This window comes from Monodelphis domestica, chromosome 3 (genome assembly GCF_027887165.1).
Source record: "Monodelphis domestica isolate mMonDom1 chromosome 3, mMonDom1.pri, whole genome shotgun sequence".
NCBI lineage: Eukaryota > Metazoa > Chordata > Mammalia > Didelphimorphia > Didelphidae > Monodelphis > Monodelphis domestica.
The window spans coordinates 6086263-6104689 of NC_077229.1; the positions used below are offsets into that span (position 1 = coordinate 6086263).

At 41.1% G+C, this 18427-nt stretch overlaps 1 protein-coding gene across 2 annotated transcripts in view; it reads right to left on the reverse strand.

The window, feature by feature from the left end:
• Positions 1-4405: 4405 nt before the first annotated feature.
• Positions 4406-18427, reverse strand: part of LOC100619447 (zinc finger protein 260-like) — a 31635-nt gene continuing 17613 nt past the window's right edge. Inside the window, exons 2-5 of one of the 2 annotated variants that reach the window (XR_008917133.1) lie at positions 18292-18418; positions 17701-17799; positions 14003-16788; positions 4406-13551 (exon numbers count right to left, since the gene is read on the reverse strand). Coding sequence is in view for 1 of the 2 variants with exons in the window: in XM_056820368.1 (XP_056676346.1) it covers positions 15143-16788; positions 17701-17799; positions 18292-18418 (1872 nt within the window). In the remaining variant the exon portion in view is untranslated. Of the gene's footprint in view, positions 16789-17700; positions 17800-18291; positions 18419-18427 lie in introns of both variants that reach the window. The other variant, XM_056820368.1, reaches the window with a different exon arrangement.

The following is an 18427-nucleotide window of genomic DNA, read 5'->3' on the forward strand; positions in this document are numbered from 1 at the left end:
CCATGAACTTCCTCTTGGCCTTTCTCCCCTCCATGGAGCTCCACTGGGCTCCTCAATGACTGTCTCCTTCCCCGAGGCTGTAACCATCTCGGCCTGCATTTCCTACCTTAATCTCCTCCTCCACCTCGTGTTCCTTTGTACTCTCACTCTCCTATCAAAGGGAGTATCATAGGGATTGCCTGCCCTATCCAACCACTGACTTGTCCCTATCTTTCATTTCCACCCTGGTTCTCGGTTCCTACCTCTCCTCGGGTCCCATCACAAAGGGGAGCCCCTTCCCTTGTGGGACCCTGCTGGTCAGGGAAGTCCATTAAGGAAAACCCCACAAAAGGTAGACAAAGGAGAGTTAATTCTCTCTTCAGTCTAGTGAGGTACTAAGTAGGGATACTTAAGTTAATGTTAACCTAAGTGTCAACTCCAAGTAGGCAAAGAGAATAAAGGATTCCCTTTTCACAAGTGTAAACTCAGAATAGACGAAGAGAACCAAGAATTCCCTTTCTCACAGCCCAATTTACAGATGAGGAATTGAGGCAGTTAAAGGACTGTTCAGGGTTGCACAGCTAATAACTGAGGCCAGATCTGAACTCAAGAAGATGAGGCTGCCTAACTTAAGACCCAGCATTCTACAGACTACCCCTGGGCCACCACAGTTTTTAAGCTTTTTTTTTTTAAAGGTTTTTACATTTTAATTTTAAAACAATTTTAACAATTATGGTCAAGCGTAAACATAATGTTTTTGGTGATTCAGTTGCATCAGACTCTTTGGGATCCCGTGGCCTTTGTCCATGGGGTTTCCTTGGAAAGGATACTAGAGTGTGTTGTCATTTCTTTCTCCAGTGTGACCCCATTTTACAAAAGCATAACTAAGTCGAATGAAGGTTAAGTGACCTGCCAAGGGTTACACACACAGTACTTGTCTGCGATTGAGTTTGAACTCAGATTTTCCTGATACTATCCAGTTCTATCCACTGGACATTCCCCCCCAACAGCCCATCCTGCCCTTAAAATGATGCTACCTGTTGGACAGAATGCTGGTCTACATCACAGAAGGCACTGGCTACACCAAGACAAAACAATCTCCAACCCAAAGGAGTTTTCATTGTCCTGGTATAGAGAAGGAAACCAATGAAAGATGATTTGAGGAAGTGGACTGATTAGAGGCATCAGGAAAGCTGTCCAAGGAGGTTGGCCCTATAGACTGTTTATAAACAAGAGCTTTTGGCCTGCAACTAGAAGACTTGAGTTCAAATCCTGCCTTAGACACCTACTATGTGACCCTGAGTAAGTCACTTAACCTGCCTCATTTTCCTCCCCTGTATTATAGGGCTCATAATGGCACCTAGCCCAGGACTGTTATTAACAACAAATATTTGTAAAGCCCTTAGCCCATGTCCTAAGTTCTACCTTTTCTTTCTTCTTGAGATGCACATTTGATTACCCATTCCCTCAGGGAATCCCCAACTTCCATCAAAGGGACTTAGGGGGAAAGGACAAAACCAAGCTACCTTTTCCTGGCTCATCAATTAATTGGATAAGCTGACCATCTATGGCTTTAATAACAAAAGATTCCATGAAGATGGTGCTTTAATGATGGGGAAATCAGTCAGTATTCTGGCTCCTTTGCCTTTCTAGTCAATGACCCCTCTAATGAGGAGAAATGATTCACCAGCATTAACAGAAGGGCTTTCCACAGGCTCCCTATTTCTAGAGTTTCTTTGCAGTATGAAGGACATTTATCAAGGAGTCCCTTCCAGAGAAAGTATTGTTTCAATGAATATATCAATGAGGTTCTCTCCATCAAGAATTCTTTCATGTTGAGGAAGTAGCTGGGATGCAAAGGAATGCTTTTCCACATTAATGGAGACCAGATATGGCACACTCTGAATGAGGCATATCAAGCTGGATGGTAGAATATAGGAAGAAGAGGAACATGGGAAAAGCCTAGAAAAGGGAGGAGGATCAGTGGCTAGAGCCAGGATCAGATGGGGGAGGTCCTGGATTCCAGTCTAGTCTCAGACACTTTCTAGTTGTATGTCCCTGTTGAAGTCACTCTATGATGGTAGTGGGAGGACTTGAGGTGAACCCCAGGTTTAGGACAGTATTGCAGGAATGCAATACTCCAAAACTTAGCTTAGAAATAAAATGATTTATTACTTTGGAATCATATTGAATTTGGCTTGGAGGATAGTGCAAGTGTGACACTGCCTCCTCGAGGAGACAGATTCTGGGCTTCCGGGGGCTATGTGACAAAGGAAGAGGGAATGGAATGAGGTTGGGCAGAAGTAGGGGATGTTTGTCAGCTGACTTGGGTTAGTATGATGTTTGGAGCACCAAAGACACAGGGAGTGACTAGCCATCGTTTAGGGGGCAAGTAGATGTCTTAGATACAACCTGATGATAACAGAGCATTACAGGGAGATGTAGATGTGTGTCCATCTTGAAATCTAGGGGAGAATGCAAGGAGAATATTTCTCTCTGGGGTTTTCCCTTAACATGAGTCTCTGATGCCCAGAGTCACCTTTTCCCCAGCATTAGCAAGAATGTAAGGAAGGAAAGGAACTTTCCTGCTTTCTGTTTGACCTGAAGCACTTCTAGGCTTTGGAGAATCCAAGGGAAACCCAGGGTCCCATACCAACTCAACCTTCATTGCCTTCTCCTTACTAATCTTCTACCTTGGGACCAATACTTTACAATGAACATCTCATTCCTCCCTTACTACAATCCTGAGGCAGGTACTATTATTATCTCCATTTTACAGATAAGGAAGCTGAGGTAAACAGAGGTGAAGTGACTCTTCCAGTCTCACAGAAGGAAAAAAAAAGGAAGCTTCCATTCTAATAGGGGAGGTACCATATATGTAGACTATTGTGATGATAGAAACCACTCCCTGAGTTTGTCCTACCCCTCACCCCATTTTTGAATGTGTATGTAGAGGGAAGTAGGGACATGTACGATAAAAGGTGTAGAGCAGAACTCTCCCTCTGTCTCTCTGTCTCTGTCTGTCTGTCTGTGTGTGTCTCTCTCTCCTCTCTCCACTCTCTTTTCTCCTCTCTCCTCTCTCCTCTCCTGTCTCTCTCTGCTCTCAAGGGCTTTTGTGGGCTAAGCAGCTTGGTGGCTTCAGACTTCAGCTTAGCTATTTTCCTAGATAGGTGAGATTTTTCTGTCCCCTTCCTACATTTCCATTTTTCATATATTTCCACTTTTTAATTAAAATTACATTGCTGAGAGCTCCTGACAGACTCATGACCCGAGAGCTGATTTTGTAACAGTGGCCACAATGTTTTATTACTATTACATTTCATTATTTTACTTCATTTATTACATTTGGCAGACCACAAAGGTTTAACAACTACCCTCAATCTTCTCCAATTTTCTTCACTTTTTACTCTCCTTAAGTCAATTCATTCGTAGCAAATTCTGGAGCTGGAGCTTTTGCTCCACTCTGTTGGTAGAATAATTTTGAAATAAGAAAAGGACGTTGGTCTGATACTAAGAAGCTTTAGAAGTCCCGCTTCTCAAGCAGGCTTCCTCACTGCCCCAAGTTTACCAAAGGAAAGCCACCAGGAGCCATGCAGCCTGGATCCCCTCTTCCGCACACATCCCCCACCTCCCTGTGTCAAGGAAGCTCATCCCCTCCCCCTTCCTGAGTAATTTTACTTGTCTAGCAAACATTCCTCACATACCACAGTTGCACCAGGATTCTTTCCTAAGTAACCTGACCACTTGGTGCCTAGCCTGCATGTATCTTCCTCATTCCCCCTCACCTCCTGCCTGCTCTGTCTCTTTTCCTCTTGGTTCTCTCATGGTCCTCTTGTTGGTCTCCCCCGGATTCTGCCCCAAACCTTATTGGTATACACAGGAGGAGGAGTCATGAAGGAATAAGACTTCATGAATGCAATATATGTGGGAAAGCATTCTCTCGGAAGTATGATCTTACTACTCACAGTAGAATTCATACTGGAGAGAAACCCTATGAATGCAGTGACTGTGGAAAGGCCTTTTCCAGTAAGTCATATCTTACCAACCATAATAGGATTTGTACTGGAGAGGAACCTTTTCAATGCAATATTTGTGGGGAATGTTTTCTCTGGAGAAGCTTACTGACCCTACACCAGACAATTCACAGTGGAGAGATGAGAGAGACTAGCTCTACCAAATAATTGAAGGGACCCCTGGATGGGGTGGGGGAGATGAGAAAATAGGTTTGGGGTTCAGGATGGGCAGAAATAAGCTGGTAGCTAATCAAGGCAAAGTTTATTGATGATGGTTTCTATCATATAGAGAGTCTGAAACAGGTAGAGGGCTTAGGTAAGCTTTTCGCATTCACAGTGGAAGTGTAACAGTTAAAATTTAGGAATATGGGGAGACTGAGGCATCTGAAATTAGTTTCTCTCTGCAAGGAGTATTATATTTTTAAAGGTTTATTAAGGATTAAGGATTAAAGAATATACAAGTAAGAAAAAACACGTGCCTAGGCCAGATAACCTCACATCACGGAAGAGACGCATCTGCTCCAAAACAGAAGTCCAAAAGAAGAACCAAAAACCTTTGCCACCAGCTTAAATCCTTCCTCGATCTCGGCCCACCTCAGAATTCCCGTGAGATTACAAAGCATTTTGGGGAAGTGGAGCAAAGGCTTGTGGGGATTGTATTCCTGTATTCGAGTCTATTTTTTACATTCCCCATTTGATTGTTGTTGGGGAGCAAAGTTTCCCCAAAAAGGATCATGAGAAAATAATCAACTTAAACATTATAATAATTTGAGGATAAGAGAAAGAAAAAAAATTAAACCAATAACTGCTGAAACACATTGACAAAAAGCCAGTTAGGGGGCAGTCTCCCCTTTGGCATAAAAGTATACATACCAATAAATGTTCAATCAACCACACTCAAAGTTCAATTTTGTGTAACTTGTGATCTGGAGGCATCTTCATGGTGGCTTCTCCAGCAGTTCAGTTCTGGATTCAGAGAGGTAGCATCTTCTTTACCTAAAATTCTCCTCAAAAGGAATTTAAACTTTGCAATTTAAATAATAATAATTTTTTACATTCCCCCCATTAAGAGGGTGATTAAAAAACTGGGATCACTTAGGGATGCATGGCTGAGGTATATGAATCAATTGGCAAGAGATATTAAAAAGATATCAGAAAAATCCAAAAGAAAAGAAAAAATTTCTGGATGAAAATATAGACTATCAAAGTCTTATGTGTAAAAATTCCAAGTAAAAAGAAAAATAAATCTATAACAGGTCCTTCTATCAGGGCCCAATCAAAATGATCTAAGCAATGATGCATTTACCCAGTCAGTAGCCAGGACTACAGAAAGGTACCACATTATCGAAGGCAGAAAAGGGGACCAGATTATAGGAGCCAAGGTTTTGGGGATACTCGTCTGTGAGTATTTTCAGAGTGAGTGTGGACACAAGGAAAGCCTATGTCTAACAATGTTAAACACAGTAACCTCGAGTCTTCACACTAGGTTCAAGACCTTTGTATTGGCCTAGACGTGCATCAATCCATCCTGGATTGGCTTTTCTTTGGCTCTGTGCAATTGTAAACCTTAAAATTTCTTAGACTTATGAATGTTGGAAATTTCCCCATTGGGAAATTTCATACTGGAAAAAATTTCCTACTGATAGTAAGAACTCTATTAGAATGTGAAACCCCTTGACATGGGAGGATCCTTCTCCTCCCTACTTAAGACTACTTTAGGACAGAAACCTTTTGCTAAACAATGGAAAGGGTTTTGACCTATGCTTAAGCATAGAACAGGAAGTTCTTTGAGTCATGATTGATTTTAGAATTGATACAATAGAGATACTTGGAATGACAGAACCAGGTCTTGGAAAATACAATCTCCACCCTACTTAGAGTAACAGGATTTAGGAAGGGCTGCAGCAAAGATCAAGATTTAATTATTTGAGAATATGACCTTCAACATACATGTGCAAAGCCACAGACCTCTGGACGGTCCTGGGTTAAACTAGAGCCACCATTGGCACAGGGGAGACATTGACAGTGATTTGTATATGTGAGAATTGAAGGGAGGGAACTTAGATGGTTTCCTTAAAGATAGCGGGGTCTGAGGACAGAGAGGGGAGAGTTTTTTTGCTCTGAGAGGTTTTGCTCTGAGGAGGTTTTGCTCTGAAGGAGTCTGGAGATAGAGGCCCCTGAGACTTTCTCCATTTTGGTCACGTGAGTGATAGGGACTGATCTCTTTTCTTTGTCTCAGCTATCTAAGGGCTTGGGCCTTTGGCCCAGCCTAAGGAGAGGGGATATTTAAGTCCTATTCCCTTCTCTCCCCTTTCTCTCTCTCTCTCTCTCTCTCTCTCTCTCTCTCTCTCTCTCTCTCTCTCTCTCTCTCTCTCTCTCTCTCTCTCATACCTTTCTTCCTCCTGTTTGTAATTAAAAACTCCAAAAGGCTGACTGCTGACTTGAGTTTTCATTTAGGAATTACATAGCTGAATTCCTTGGCGACCTTAAATTAATATATATCAGTCTTTTAAAGTTTATTCGATATCACACAATGGCTCTTTTGTGTATACCTTGTCCGGAAATCAGACAGAATCATTAAGCAAAGTCCCATAATTTATTAAATAATTAGTGGCATCATTTTTATAGTCACAAGCTTTTTAGGGCATGCATTAGCAAATGTATTTCAAACTTGTAGCACTGAAAAGTCAAAAAGTTAAAGAAAATCTTAATGCTGGTGACATGTGCTTCAAATATAAAAAGGAGAGAAAAAATAATAAAAAAACTGAAAAAGTATATTGCACATGCAAGAAAAATATAATAATAAAAGAGCTTTAAAAAATTCAAAAATATAGCTTATAATCATTGACACTCTGTGTCAGCTAAGAAAATATAAAATGCAAGGCTTTCTCACAAAAAATGAGATCCATTTCCTCTTAATATCTGGTCATGCTCCACTGTGAGTAGAAGGCAAATGAATTGAACAAGGTTAACAATTTTTCATTTTTTAAAAATACAGTAGTACAAATATGTAGATATCAATATCCCCAAAATTCTCAATAGCCCAATTAATTACAATAGCAAACAAACACACTTTCATATTTCACATAAGTTGCTGTATGACCTTTTTAAAACCTATGAATTGATGGACATTTGTCACAATTTTTACAAACATAGCAATCTTTCAATCTTGGTATTTAAACATATTTTTTTAAACAAAGTAAAACTCATCTTGGGTTAAGAACATAATCAAGAAATCTAGATATCATTCTGGTGCAAGTAAAGTAGTGAGCAGAAGAGTATAAATAAAGGGGTGCTCCTTTTGGAGGCTTTTAGGGATACAAATGTCCTGAGATTAACTGCCCAACTTCCATTCACATGTGGGAAGGTTGGGGTTTATAAAATGTATTTCACTTAAGCTACTAGAATGGGCCTTACCTTGTGGTAGGGGCAGGCAAAAATAATCAGATTGTTAAAAAAAATTCCAAAAATCATATTTAAAAAACCCTTAAAATCAAATCATTTGAGGTATTTAGCACATTAAATTTTTCCAAGGTTGTTAATACAATTATAACCAGTTCTGAAGTCCATCTATCCTTGGCAAAATAGAAAAAAGCTGTTTTTTCATATATGGGCTTATTCACAATATTTGTTCAACACAGTTATAGGGGGAAAACAACAGAATTTTAACAACTAAGTACATACATAGTAAATTCAATCAACCTTCAGTTCAAGCAGAATAATATTGAATCCAGTAATATATGAACTTAAAATCACAAAGTTAAACCATAACAAAAAATGCAATAGAATTCAGAGATTTTTATAAACCATTGGAGTCTGAAATGCCTTAGAACATAGCCTTTAGTCTCTTCAAAGTTCCTTGGGTTCTTATCCATTTAAATGTCTATTGTCAGAAGGCAGAGTGGTAAGGGCTAAGCAATGGGGTCTAAGGGGTCTGCTCAGGGCCGCACAGCTGGGAAGTATCAGAGGCCAGATTTTAACCCAGGACCGCATGTCCTCAAGTCTGGCTCCCAGTTCATTGCGCCACCCATTTGCCCCTTCAAAGTTAAAGTTGAATCTTTGGGCTGAATCTGCTCTCTGACAGGCAGGTGAAGTCAATGAAATTACCAGAAGAGTCAAAAGGTATCCTTTTAAACAGCCCATTGCTTTTTAAGTTTCTGTTTGAAAAAATATGTTTCTTTTCCTCTCCCTTTTCTCTCTCTCCTGCTCTGATACCTCCTCCTGCCCCAGTTCACATGGAGCCCAGGCCGCCAACATGGAGTCAATACCCTTGTCCACTCAGAGGCTTAGCCTAAGGGAAAATTCCCCTTTCTCCTTTCCCTCTCCTCTGTCCCCTCCACCCACGTGGCCAATACTGTTATCAGCTGGTCGAAATGAGTCCTCAGCAATCTGCTCCAAGGATCTGGGTGATGAGCCAGCTGGGTCGGAGGTCAGATGGGTGAGAGACAGACGGCCAGGTTGGGTAGGGCCTGGAGCCGGCATGCAGACAAACAGGTCCGGGAGCTCAGGCACCAGGTGAGAGGCCAGGAGCAGAAGCAGGAGCTGGAGAGGGCTCCAGGCAGGAGCTGATCAAGACGGTTTTCTAAAAGGCATCTTGGAGATACGTGGCTTAAAAAAATTTCTCTAGGCTAAAAAATTTGAGAAGTTCTCATCCAATCTAGTAGTTGCCATCTGTAACAGTTAAAATTTAGGAATATGGGGAGACTGAGGCATCTGAAATTAGTTTCTCTCTGCAAGGAGTACTATATTTTTTAAAGGTTTAATAAGGATTAAGGATTAAAGAATATACAAGTAAGAAAAAACACGTGCCTAGGCCAGAGGCCTAGGCCAGATAACCTCACATCACGGAAGAGATGCATCTGCTCCAAAACAGAAGTCCAAAAGAAGAACCAAAAACCTTTGCCACCAGCTCAAATCCTTCCTCGATCTCGACCCACCTCAGAATTCCCGTGAGATTACAAAGCATTTTGGGGAAGTGGAGCAAAGGCTTGTGGGGATTGTATTCCTATATTCGAGTCTATTTTTTACAAAAGGTAATGATTTACAAGTTTGGTACAAAGGGTTTGGTTAACCTCATTGAATCTAGAAAGTATTCTACAGGCAGATAAGTCACAATATGTAACCACCTAACCGGGATTTCCAGAGAATGCTTGCATCAGTAGTTTTTGGAAGAACATTCAGCTACAGCAGGAGGGGTGGAAAAGGAGGGGTTCAAAGCCTCAGTCTTGTGAGATTTAAGATAGTGAAGCCCATATACTGTAGTGAGTTAAAATGGTGGAAGATATAAATTGTGATAGATATGAGAGGGTAAGAAAATTTGACCGCAGAAAATATTTTTCACTACAGTGTCTTGGATTCAAAATCAAATATAAGGTGGTTGCCAGGGAAATATTCCCAATTATTCAAATACCCAAGTCAACTGGGTTTTATAGAGATTTTAATTAATATAAATGTAGAATTAAAGAAAAGAGAAAAAGGAAATAAGTATGAAGGGCTTTAAGCCAACATGGCCTAGACCTGAGTCTTAAGAGAGCGAGAGATCAGTCAGTCAGTCTTTTAACACTCACCACAAGGTCAGCCTAAGCAAGGAATCTAGTGACACCAAGCCAGCATCATCTCAGCTGCTTTCACCAGCTCCCTCCTCCATCTGAATATTTCAGAATCAGTCCTTCCTCCATCTGAATGTTTCAGAATGACTCCCCCTCAATCTGAATGTTTCAGAATGATCTCCTCAATCTCAATGTTTCAGAATGACTTTTAGCTCTTCTGGCGAGCTCTTATTTTTAAGGGCAAAATCTCCTGTCACCTCCCCTAAGTTCTTCCATCTACCAATCACTGTAGATGTTTTCCAAAAGACAGCCCATTTTGAATTCACAGCTGAGTAGATTAATCTCTTTAGTAAGTAAAAAAAAATGCTGCTGTGTCGACTAATTTCATTAAGAGAAACCCTCTGAGTGAGTTTTCACCTTTTAGGTCTAAGTAGTTTACAAGTTGCCCCACCTTTATAGGCACCTAGCATCCCATTGTATCAATTCCAAAAATAGGCATGGCTCAAAGAACTCCTTTCCTTTATAAGTATGGTTTTCAAGTACTTTCATTGTTTAGCAAGGAGTTTTCTGCCCTAAAGCATTCTTAAGTACCGGTGGAATAGAGGTCCTCCCATAGCAAGGAGTTTTCTCCCCTAAAGCAGTCCCAAGTAGGGAAGGGGTAGAGATCATCCCATAGAAAGGGGTTTTCACATTCACCTAGAGTCCTAACTTGATTCTTGTTGAGACTCAACCAGCAGCCTTTGCTATTTTGTAATCTGAAGGCAAAGTTAAGATTTATAAGTATAATAGTGGTAGTTTTTATGTAGATAGCATAAATTTGGGTTTGTCAGATCATGGAAGATTAGTGTAGCAAGTGAAACACAGGAGAAGCAGTTGCTTATGGAACCTGGGAGTTTATTTGGGTGGATTTAGAATCCCTTAGAATTAGAAACCCTTTATTTATCCTTATATATTTCAATAAGCATTTTATGTTTATAATAAGAGTCTCTTGAGCATCCTTGAACCTGGACCTGAAGGGAAATTCATATTTGAGCTTCACTTTATCACTGAAGATTCTTTTGATTATCTCTATTAAAAGTATCCAAACAGTTTGAACCTGCTTGGCGAGTTAAACAGTTTTCAACCTATATTGGAACAGTTTTTCCATCTAAATCTTTTATTTTTTTATAACTCACCAAATTTTATTTTTAGAGTTTCTATTCCCACAGTTCTTCCTCTGAATGTGTATAGTATTCTTTCTCATAAATTCTGGCCATTTTAAATGAGTCTCTGTGCACAATTTGCCAATCATAGTTTTAAGTTCTTTATTCATTCTTTCAACTTAGTCAGAGCTCTGGGAATGATATGGTATATGAAATTTAGGAGTTATCCCCAAACATGAATAAATTTGCAGTAAGATTGAATCAGTAAAATGAGTTCCCCTATCCAAATCAATACATGCTGGCAGGACAAAACAAGGAATAATTTCTTTCAAAAGTACTTTGGCAACAAAAGCCACTGTGTCCTGAACAGTAGGAAATGCTTCAGGTCACTAAGTCAGCTGATTGACTATGACCAGACAAAATTTATATGAATTAAATTTAGGGGGTTTTGACTGAAATATAAATTTAGTTGGCCGCCAGGGATTAATTCAAATCCCAATAAAAATACTCAAGTCAGTTTTGAATTTTTGAGTGGTTTAATTAATATAGAGGGAAGGAATTAAGAAGAAAGAGGGGAAAAGGTATAAAATTTCTCCGGTCTAGCCTGTGCCAAGGGGAGTTCAAAGACCTCCACCACAAGGTCTCCTCAGAAGATTAGGGGCTTCCTAAGAGGATAGTGTTTTGGAAGGTAAAGGAAAAAGGAATCAGTCTAAACTACTCACCTAGCATGCCCACACCAAGACCCAAGATGCTAAACGCTACCCAACACCCCCCAAGTTGCTGACAGAGACCAACGTCTCCACTAGTGGGAGACAGAGTGAGAGCCATGTCTCCCTGAGAGAGCCAGAGCCACATCTTGCCAACGAGTCACGTCTCTGCAAAAAGAGGCCAGAGAGAGGAAGTGATGGGAAATATATAGAACATTTTTTACATCACTTCCTGCATCTCACATGTAGCAATGGTAGCTTAAGCTTGACTTAGGACAGTCCAGAGGGTCTGTCAGTTGTTTCTGATTTGTCATTTGCTAGCATATGTTTGTTACTGACCATCCTTCTCAACACTTAATTCTTTTTTTTTCCATTTGAATTAATTTAGTCATTTTAGAACATTATTCCTTGGTTACAATAATCACATTATTTCCCTCCCTCCCCTCCACCCACTCTTTCCACTGCCAACGCGCAATTTCATTGGGTATTACTTGTGTCCTTGATCAGAATCTATTTCCATGTTGTTCGTTTGCACTAAGATGTTCATTTAATGTCTACATCCTCAACCAACATCCCTTCAACCCATGTATTCAAGCAGTTGTTTTTCTTTGGTGTTTTTATTCCCACAGTGTTTCGTCTGGATGTGGACAGTGGTTTTTCTCATAGATTCCTCCAAGTTGTTCAGTGTCACTGCATTGCCACCAATGGAGAAGTCCATTACATTCAATTGTACCACAGTGTATCAGTCTCTGTGTACAATGTTCTCCTGGTTCTGCTCCTCTCACTTTGCATCAATTCCTGGAGGTTGTTTCAGTGCCCATGGAATTCCTCCACTTTATTATTCCTTTGAGCACAATAGTATTCCATCACCAACATATACCACAATTTGTTCAGCCATTCTCCAATTGAAGGGAATAACCTCATTTTCCAATTTTTTGCCACCACAAAGAGCACAGCTATAAATATTTTTGTACATGTCTTTTTCCTTATTATCTCTTTGGGGTACAAACCCAGCAGTGCTATGGCTGGATCAAAGGGCAGACAGTCTTTTATCCTCCTTTGGACATAGCTCCAAATTGGCCTCCAGAATGGTTGGATCAATTCACAACTCCACCAGCAATGAATTAGTGTCCCAATTTTGCCGCATCCCCTTGAACATTTATTACATTCCTTTGCTGTTATGTTGGCCATTCTGCTAAGTGTGGGGTGATACCTCAGTGTTGTTTTGATTTGCATCTCTCTGATTATAAGAGATTTAGAACACTTTTTCATGTGCTTATTGTTTTGAGTTCTTTAACTGAAAATTGCCTATTCATGTCCCTTGCTCATTTATCAATTGGAGAATGGCTTGATTTTTTTGTACAATTGGTTTAGCTCTTTATAAATTTGAGTAATTAGACCTTTGTCAGACGTTTTTGTAATGAAGATTGTTTTCCAATTTGTTGCGTCCCTTCTAATTTTGGATGCATTTTGTTTGTACAAAAACTTTTTAATTTAATGTAATCAAAATTATTGATTTTACATTTTCTGATTTTTTTTCTAGCTCTTGCTTGCTTAACATTTAATTCTTAAGTAGGGGTGTAGACATTCCTGTTTTGTTAGTATAAGCAGGGTGGATTAAATCTAAAATTCACATTTATACTGTTCAGCTTTTGTCATAGAGATAAAATCAATTTGTAAATGCTGAAATGGTGTATAAGTGAGGATGTCCACCAAAAGCTTTGCCACAAAAGGTGTGTTGGTTAAATGCTTGGCAGGTAGAACAGGCTGTACACACTTTAGAGGCTATAGTAGTTATACCAGGGGCTTTCCATACTCTTTTAACAGAATCTACAATTCCCTGGGTGCCAAAATAGCCATTTTATGCATCGATCATCAAATTGGTTGATAAAAACTTCTAGGGAGCTGGAGTTTTCCTTCAGAAGACAACCATACTACACGAATCTATTTTGCTTTACATTTTTGCTTCCATTTTTCCATTTCCTTTTCATTACAGGAAAATGATAAATTTAAGTCATCAATGATTATGAATGTTAAAATTAATTCAGGCCCTTCTATGGCCACTAGTTTTGCAGCAGAATCTTCTCAGACATTTCCCCTAGAGACAGGGTCAGTGCCAGGTGTGTACAGAGCAGTGACCAATGGCTATGTCTTCAGGGAGCTAGAGGACAGAAAGAAGTCGATTAATAAGGTCTGTGCTGGCAATACATTTTCCAGTTGATGTTAAGAATCCCCTCTGAAGCCATAGCATGCCAATGGCATGACATATGACAAATGTGTGTAGCAGAGGAGGAGGTTGAGGTAGTACAATGTGCCAGAATACAAAAGATAAGGTGGACAGAGATAAGGACTGAAGTTTTTTCTAGACCACCTCGCTAGGTTTTTGCCCAGCAGGGGTGAGAAGGATTAAGGCAAGGTTCCTGGGCTGGGTTTAGAGGGGAGGACACCCTATAGCTGTGGTGGAAAGAGGGCTTAGCTAGGAGGGAGGACCAGGACCCCCTTTGGGTCAAAGGCTGCCTGGTAGGAGAAAGGGATCCCCGCTGGGCTGGGATTGGCAGGAAGTATAGGAAGCAAGCTGGGGTGGGTGGAAAAGACAGATTGGGGCAGCTTACCAGAAACAGCAACAATCAGCCGCAGTAGCAGCAGGAGGAGGAGCAGGAATGGCTGCTAGGGCAGCGGCAGCTGCAGTGGAAGCCAAGCAGGGTGAGCTAGCAGGAGATAGAAGCAGTGACCGACCTCCAAACCTCTCCCAACTCCTGTGGTGGGACAAGACCCCACCGCTCGACAAACTTACTGACTTCCCTGAGAGGCTGAGAAGAAATTCTGAGAATTCGTTTCCCGAAGTGGTCGGCCAAATAAGTAAGGTTAAATATTAATATCCAAATACTTCAAGTATTACGTTTTATATAGTTTATTAAATATTTGAAGAATAAGGAAAATAATCTCAGTTAAAGAAAGAAAGCTTCCCACGACCCCACTCATAGCCATCAGAGCACAGAGCGCCATCAGAAGAGAGAGAAAGGGTGGAGTTACACACAACTTATTTACCAAATGTGAGGATGTGACATGGATGAATTAAAAAGAATTCTGGGAGATGAAGTTCAAGAATTGAAGATTTCTAATTACACAATACGTCTGGCTCTCCATCTACTAAACCACACAGCTGGTGGGCTCCAGCCCCATACCAATGTATTTTCTTATGAAAGAAAAGACTTTTATTGTGGGTGTAGCCTTTCCACATACATCGCACTCATAATGTTTCTCCCCAAGAATATGTTTTCTGATGGGGAGAGTCAGTGCTGTTTTCTGGGGAAAGGCTTTCCCAAAGCCTCCTCATTCAAAAGATTTTTCCCCCAATATGAATAGTAGAGTGAGATGTAAGATGACTTTCGAAGAAAGATCTTTCCTCATTCACTGCACTCAGAGGTTCTCTTTCCAGCATGAGTTCTTTGATGTGCAGTCAGAGTTTTTTTCCCAGGAAAACCTTTCCCACAAACACTGCACAAAAAAGGTTTCTCTTCAATATGGGTTTTCTGATGACGGTTCAGGTTAAATTTAGAGAGAAGTACTTTTCCACAAATATCACATTGAAAAGGTTTCTCTCCAGCATGAATCCTGCTATGGTGGGTAAAATATGACTTACTGGAAAAGGCCTTCCCACATTCACTGCATTCATAGGGTTTCTCTCCAGCATGAATACTACTGTGAGTAGTAAGATCATACTTCCCATAGAATGCTTTCCCACATACATCTCATTCATGAAGATTAATTCCTCCATGAATTCTCCTCTGATGACTTAAAAGGTGAGAATTTCTTGCGAATGCCTTCCCACATTCACTGCATTCAAAGGGTTTCTCTCCTGTATGAATCCTGCTATGCTTGGCAAGGTCTGACTTACTGTAAAAGGCCTTTCCACATTCTCTGCATTCATAGGGTTTCTCTCCTGTATGAATTCTAGTGTGAGTAGTAAGATCATACTTCCTAGAGAATGCTTTCCCACATACGTTACATTCATGAAGTTTAAATCCTTCATGAATTCTCCTCTGATGACTTAAAAGGTGAGAATTTCTTGGGAATGCCTTCCCACATTCACTGCATTCAAAGGGTTTCTCTTCTGTATGAATACTACTGTGAATAGTAAGTTCAAACTTCCCATAGAATGCTTTCCCACATACATTGCATTCATGAAGTTTAATTCCTCCATGAATTCTCCTCTGATGACTTAAAAGGTGACAATTTCTTCGGAATGTCTTCCTACATTCATTGCATTCAAAGGGTTTCTCTCCAGTATGAGTACTCTGATGTCCTTTTAGTGTTCCAGCCCTGGAAAAGGCCTTTCCACATTCACTGCATTTAAAAGCTTTCTCTCCAGTATGAATTCTGTAATGTATTTTAAGATCCCCCTTTTGCTGGAAGGGCTTTCCACATTCACTGCATTTAAAAGGTTTCTCTCCAGTATGAGTTCTGTAATGTATTTTAAGAGCCCCTTTATGCAGGAAGGCCTTTCCACATTCACTGCATTTAAAAGGTTTCTCTCCAGTATGGATTCTGTAATGTTTTTTAAGATCCCCCTTTTGCGGGAAGGCCTTTCCACATTCACTGCATTTAAAAGGTTTCTCTCCAGTATGAATTCTGTAATGTCTTTTAAGAGCCTCTTTACGCAGGAAGGCCTTTCCACATTCACTGCATTTAAAAGGTTTCTCTCCAGTATGAATTCTGTAATGTTTTTTAAGAGCCCCCTTTTCCTGGAAGGCCTTTCCACATTCACTGCATTTGTACCGTCTCTCTCTACTCTGACAATGAGAGTAAAGTTCAGCACAAACTGTCTTCCTCCATTTAGTTAACTCATTACACTTTTTTCTCCTATCGGTTGTCTGGTGTGGACCACATTCATTAATACGAGTGAATGAATTCCCCGTTTCATGAACTTTCTCTTCAGAAAGAATTCCACGTTTTTTTATGGAGCCCAAATCAGGACCCAGCACTTTCTGACATTTGTTAACCTTACGACGTTTCTTCCTGGAATGGATTTGATCTCTTTGTCCTTGGTTCAAATACATGGTGGATCGCCCTCTCTGGTTATCTCCTTTCTGGCCCTGCATAACTACAGATGTTCCCTGTTGTGGAAAAAGGCCTGGCTCTGGGCTAGAGGTCTGACTGTATTTACCATGTTCAGAAACTCCAGCCTCACTGGGAGGTTCTGCTTGGATTATTTTTATTCCTCTAGAAGGTTTCCCCTCCATGCTCTCCTTTTTCTTCAACCTGCCATCACACTCCCAGGCTTTCCCCATCTTGCAGATTCTTAGATAATCCTCCAAGAACTTTTCCTGGGATAAGACTTTCATAGAAATACTCATCTTGGGAGCTGACTCTTTGGTCTGAGGCCTCGATTCCCAACCTGAAAGAAAGAATATGAACAGAGCTTTTCCTTGGATGAATCAGCTTTTGTCTAGGAGTCACTTTCCCCAATAATCAGGCTGCTACAAACACTGTCCTTGTTGTTTTCATGTAAATGGAAATCAGTTTACGTGTCTTCTAAAATTTCTTTGCATTCACCAAGCTTATCCTTTGATATGGGTCAACAATATTAAATTAGCTGAAAGTGGGTAAACTGATGAAGGACCTCAGAATCATTGGATGTGGGGATGATTGCTGGCTGCCCTACACTATATATGAACAACATAACCTGGAACATATGTGTCTATACATGTGTATGTATACTGCTTATATCCATTATAGACAAAGACATGGACACTGCCTCAGAAGCAGTACATAGCAACAATTTAAGACACAAGGTAAGGATTTAAAAAGAAGATCCCAAGGAAGGGCCGGGTCAGGAAAAGCTCTCAAGGCCAACAAGGAAGGGCTGTAAAAGGACACACAAACCTGGCAAAATCTTCACCTGAATTAGAACTCTGGAAGGAGTCATGAGAATATGATCAGGGGGTCTAAGGAAAAGAATTCATGTGTAGCTCTGACACTGAAGAATTCCATTTTGCTTTCCACAAAAGATTAAGACAACCCAGAGCTCCACCCACAGTGGAATTTCTTTCCCATACTATGAAGGTACCAGCAGAACCTGGTCATTTCTATCCATACCTTTTGAGACAAAATCATTCAAAGTAGAGGAGGTAGGAAGGAATTCTATGTGGGATCTGTGGCAGAGAGAGGAGTTCCTGGCCCAGAAGGTCACTGAGGGGATCACCCAGGAGCCCATTCTTGGTGGGCTGAGAGATGAATGACCAGCAGAGCTGTGTATGGGTTGTTGTGTCCTCACCAAGGTCAGACACTCATCCACTCCCTCACTCACCTGGCCAGCAGCTTCTTAGGACACCACCAGTTGGAATCCAATGTGGTTCCCCTGACTCCAGCTCAGAGATCCTCACATCCTTGTTTGAATCAGCAAGGCCTAGTCATGGGAAAGGGCAAGGAGATGAAGAGGGAGGATGATCTCTCATGCCCTTAGGAACAAGCTAGTAAAGAGCCAGGGTGCCATGGAGGTGCTTAGAAAAACATCTCAAGGCTGCTCTGGTTTGTTTCCCTGGGAAGACACAGGACTGGAACAAGGAATGGAGGGGGGTTCTGAAAGACAAGGGTTCATTCGATCCATTCAATACTGAGGTATTGGGAGCTTTGCTGACGTCAAGTACTTCCCCTGAGCCTTGAGAAGGCCCCTGTGGTCTGAGGGAGCAGAGCTGGGCTGGGACCACACAGTAAAGCCCTACATTGCTAGACAAACAAAACGAGAGCCTTTCAGCCTGGCTTTTGGCCTGGTTAGCATAAGAAGTGCTCAGGCCATTACAGGCCAGAGAATCCCAGCTGCACCCTGGACAGGGCCCAAGAGAAGGAAGCACATCCCCTTCCATGGGCAGATCCCAAGGCCCAGAGGAGCCCTCCTCACCCAGGCAGACCAGGTTCCTGTAGTTCTCCAGTATCACCTCCCAGAACAGTTCCTTCTGGGGAGGGTCCAGGAGCCTCCACTCCTCCCAGGTGAAGTCCACGGCCACATCCTTGAATGTCACGGAGGCCTGAAACAA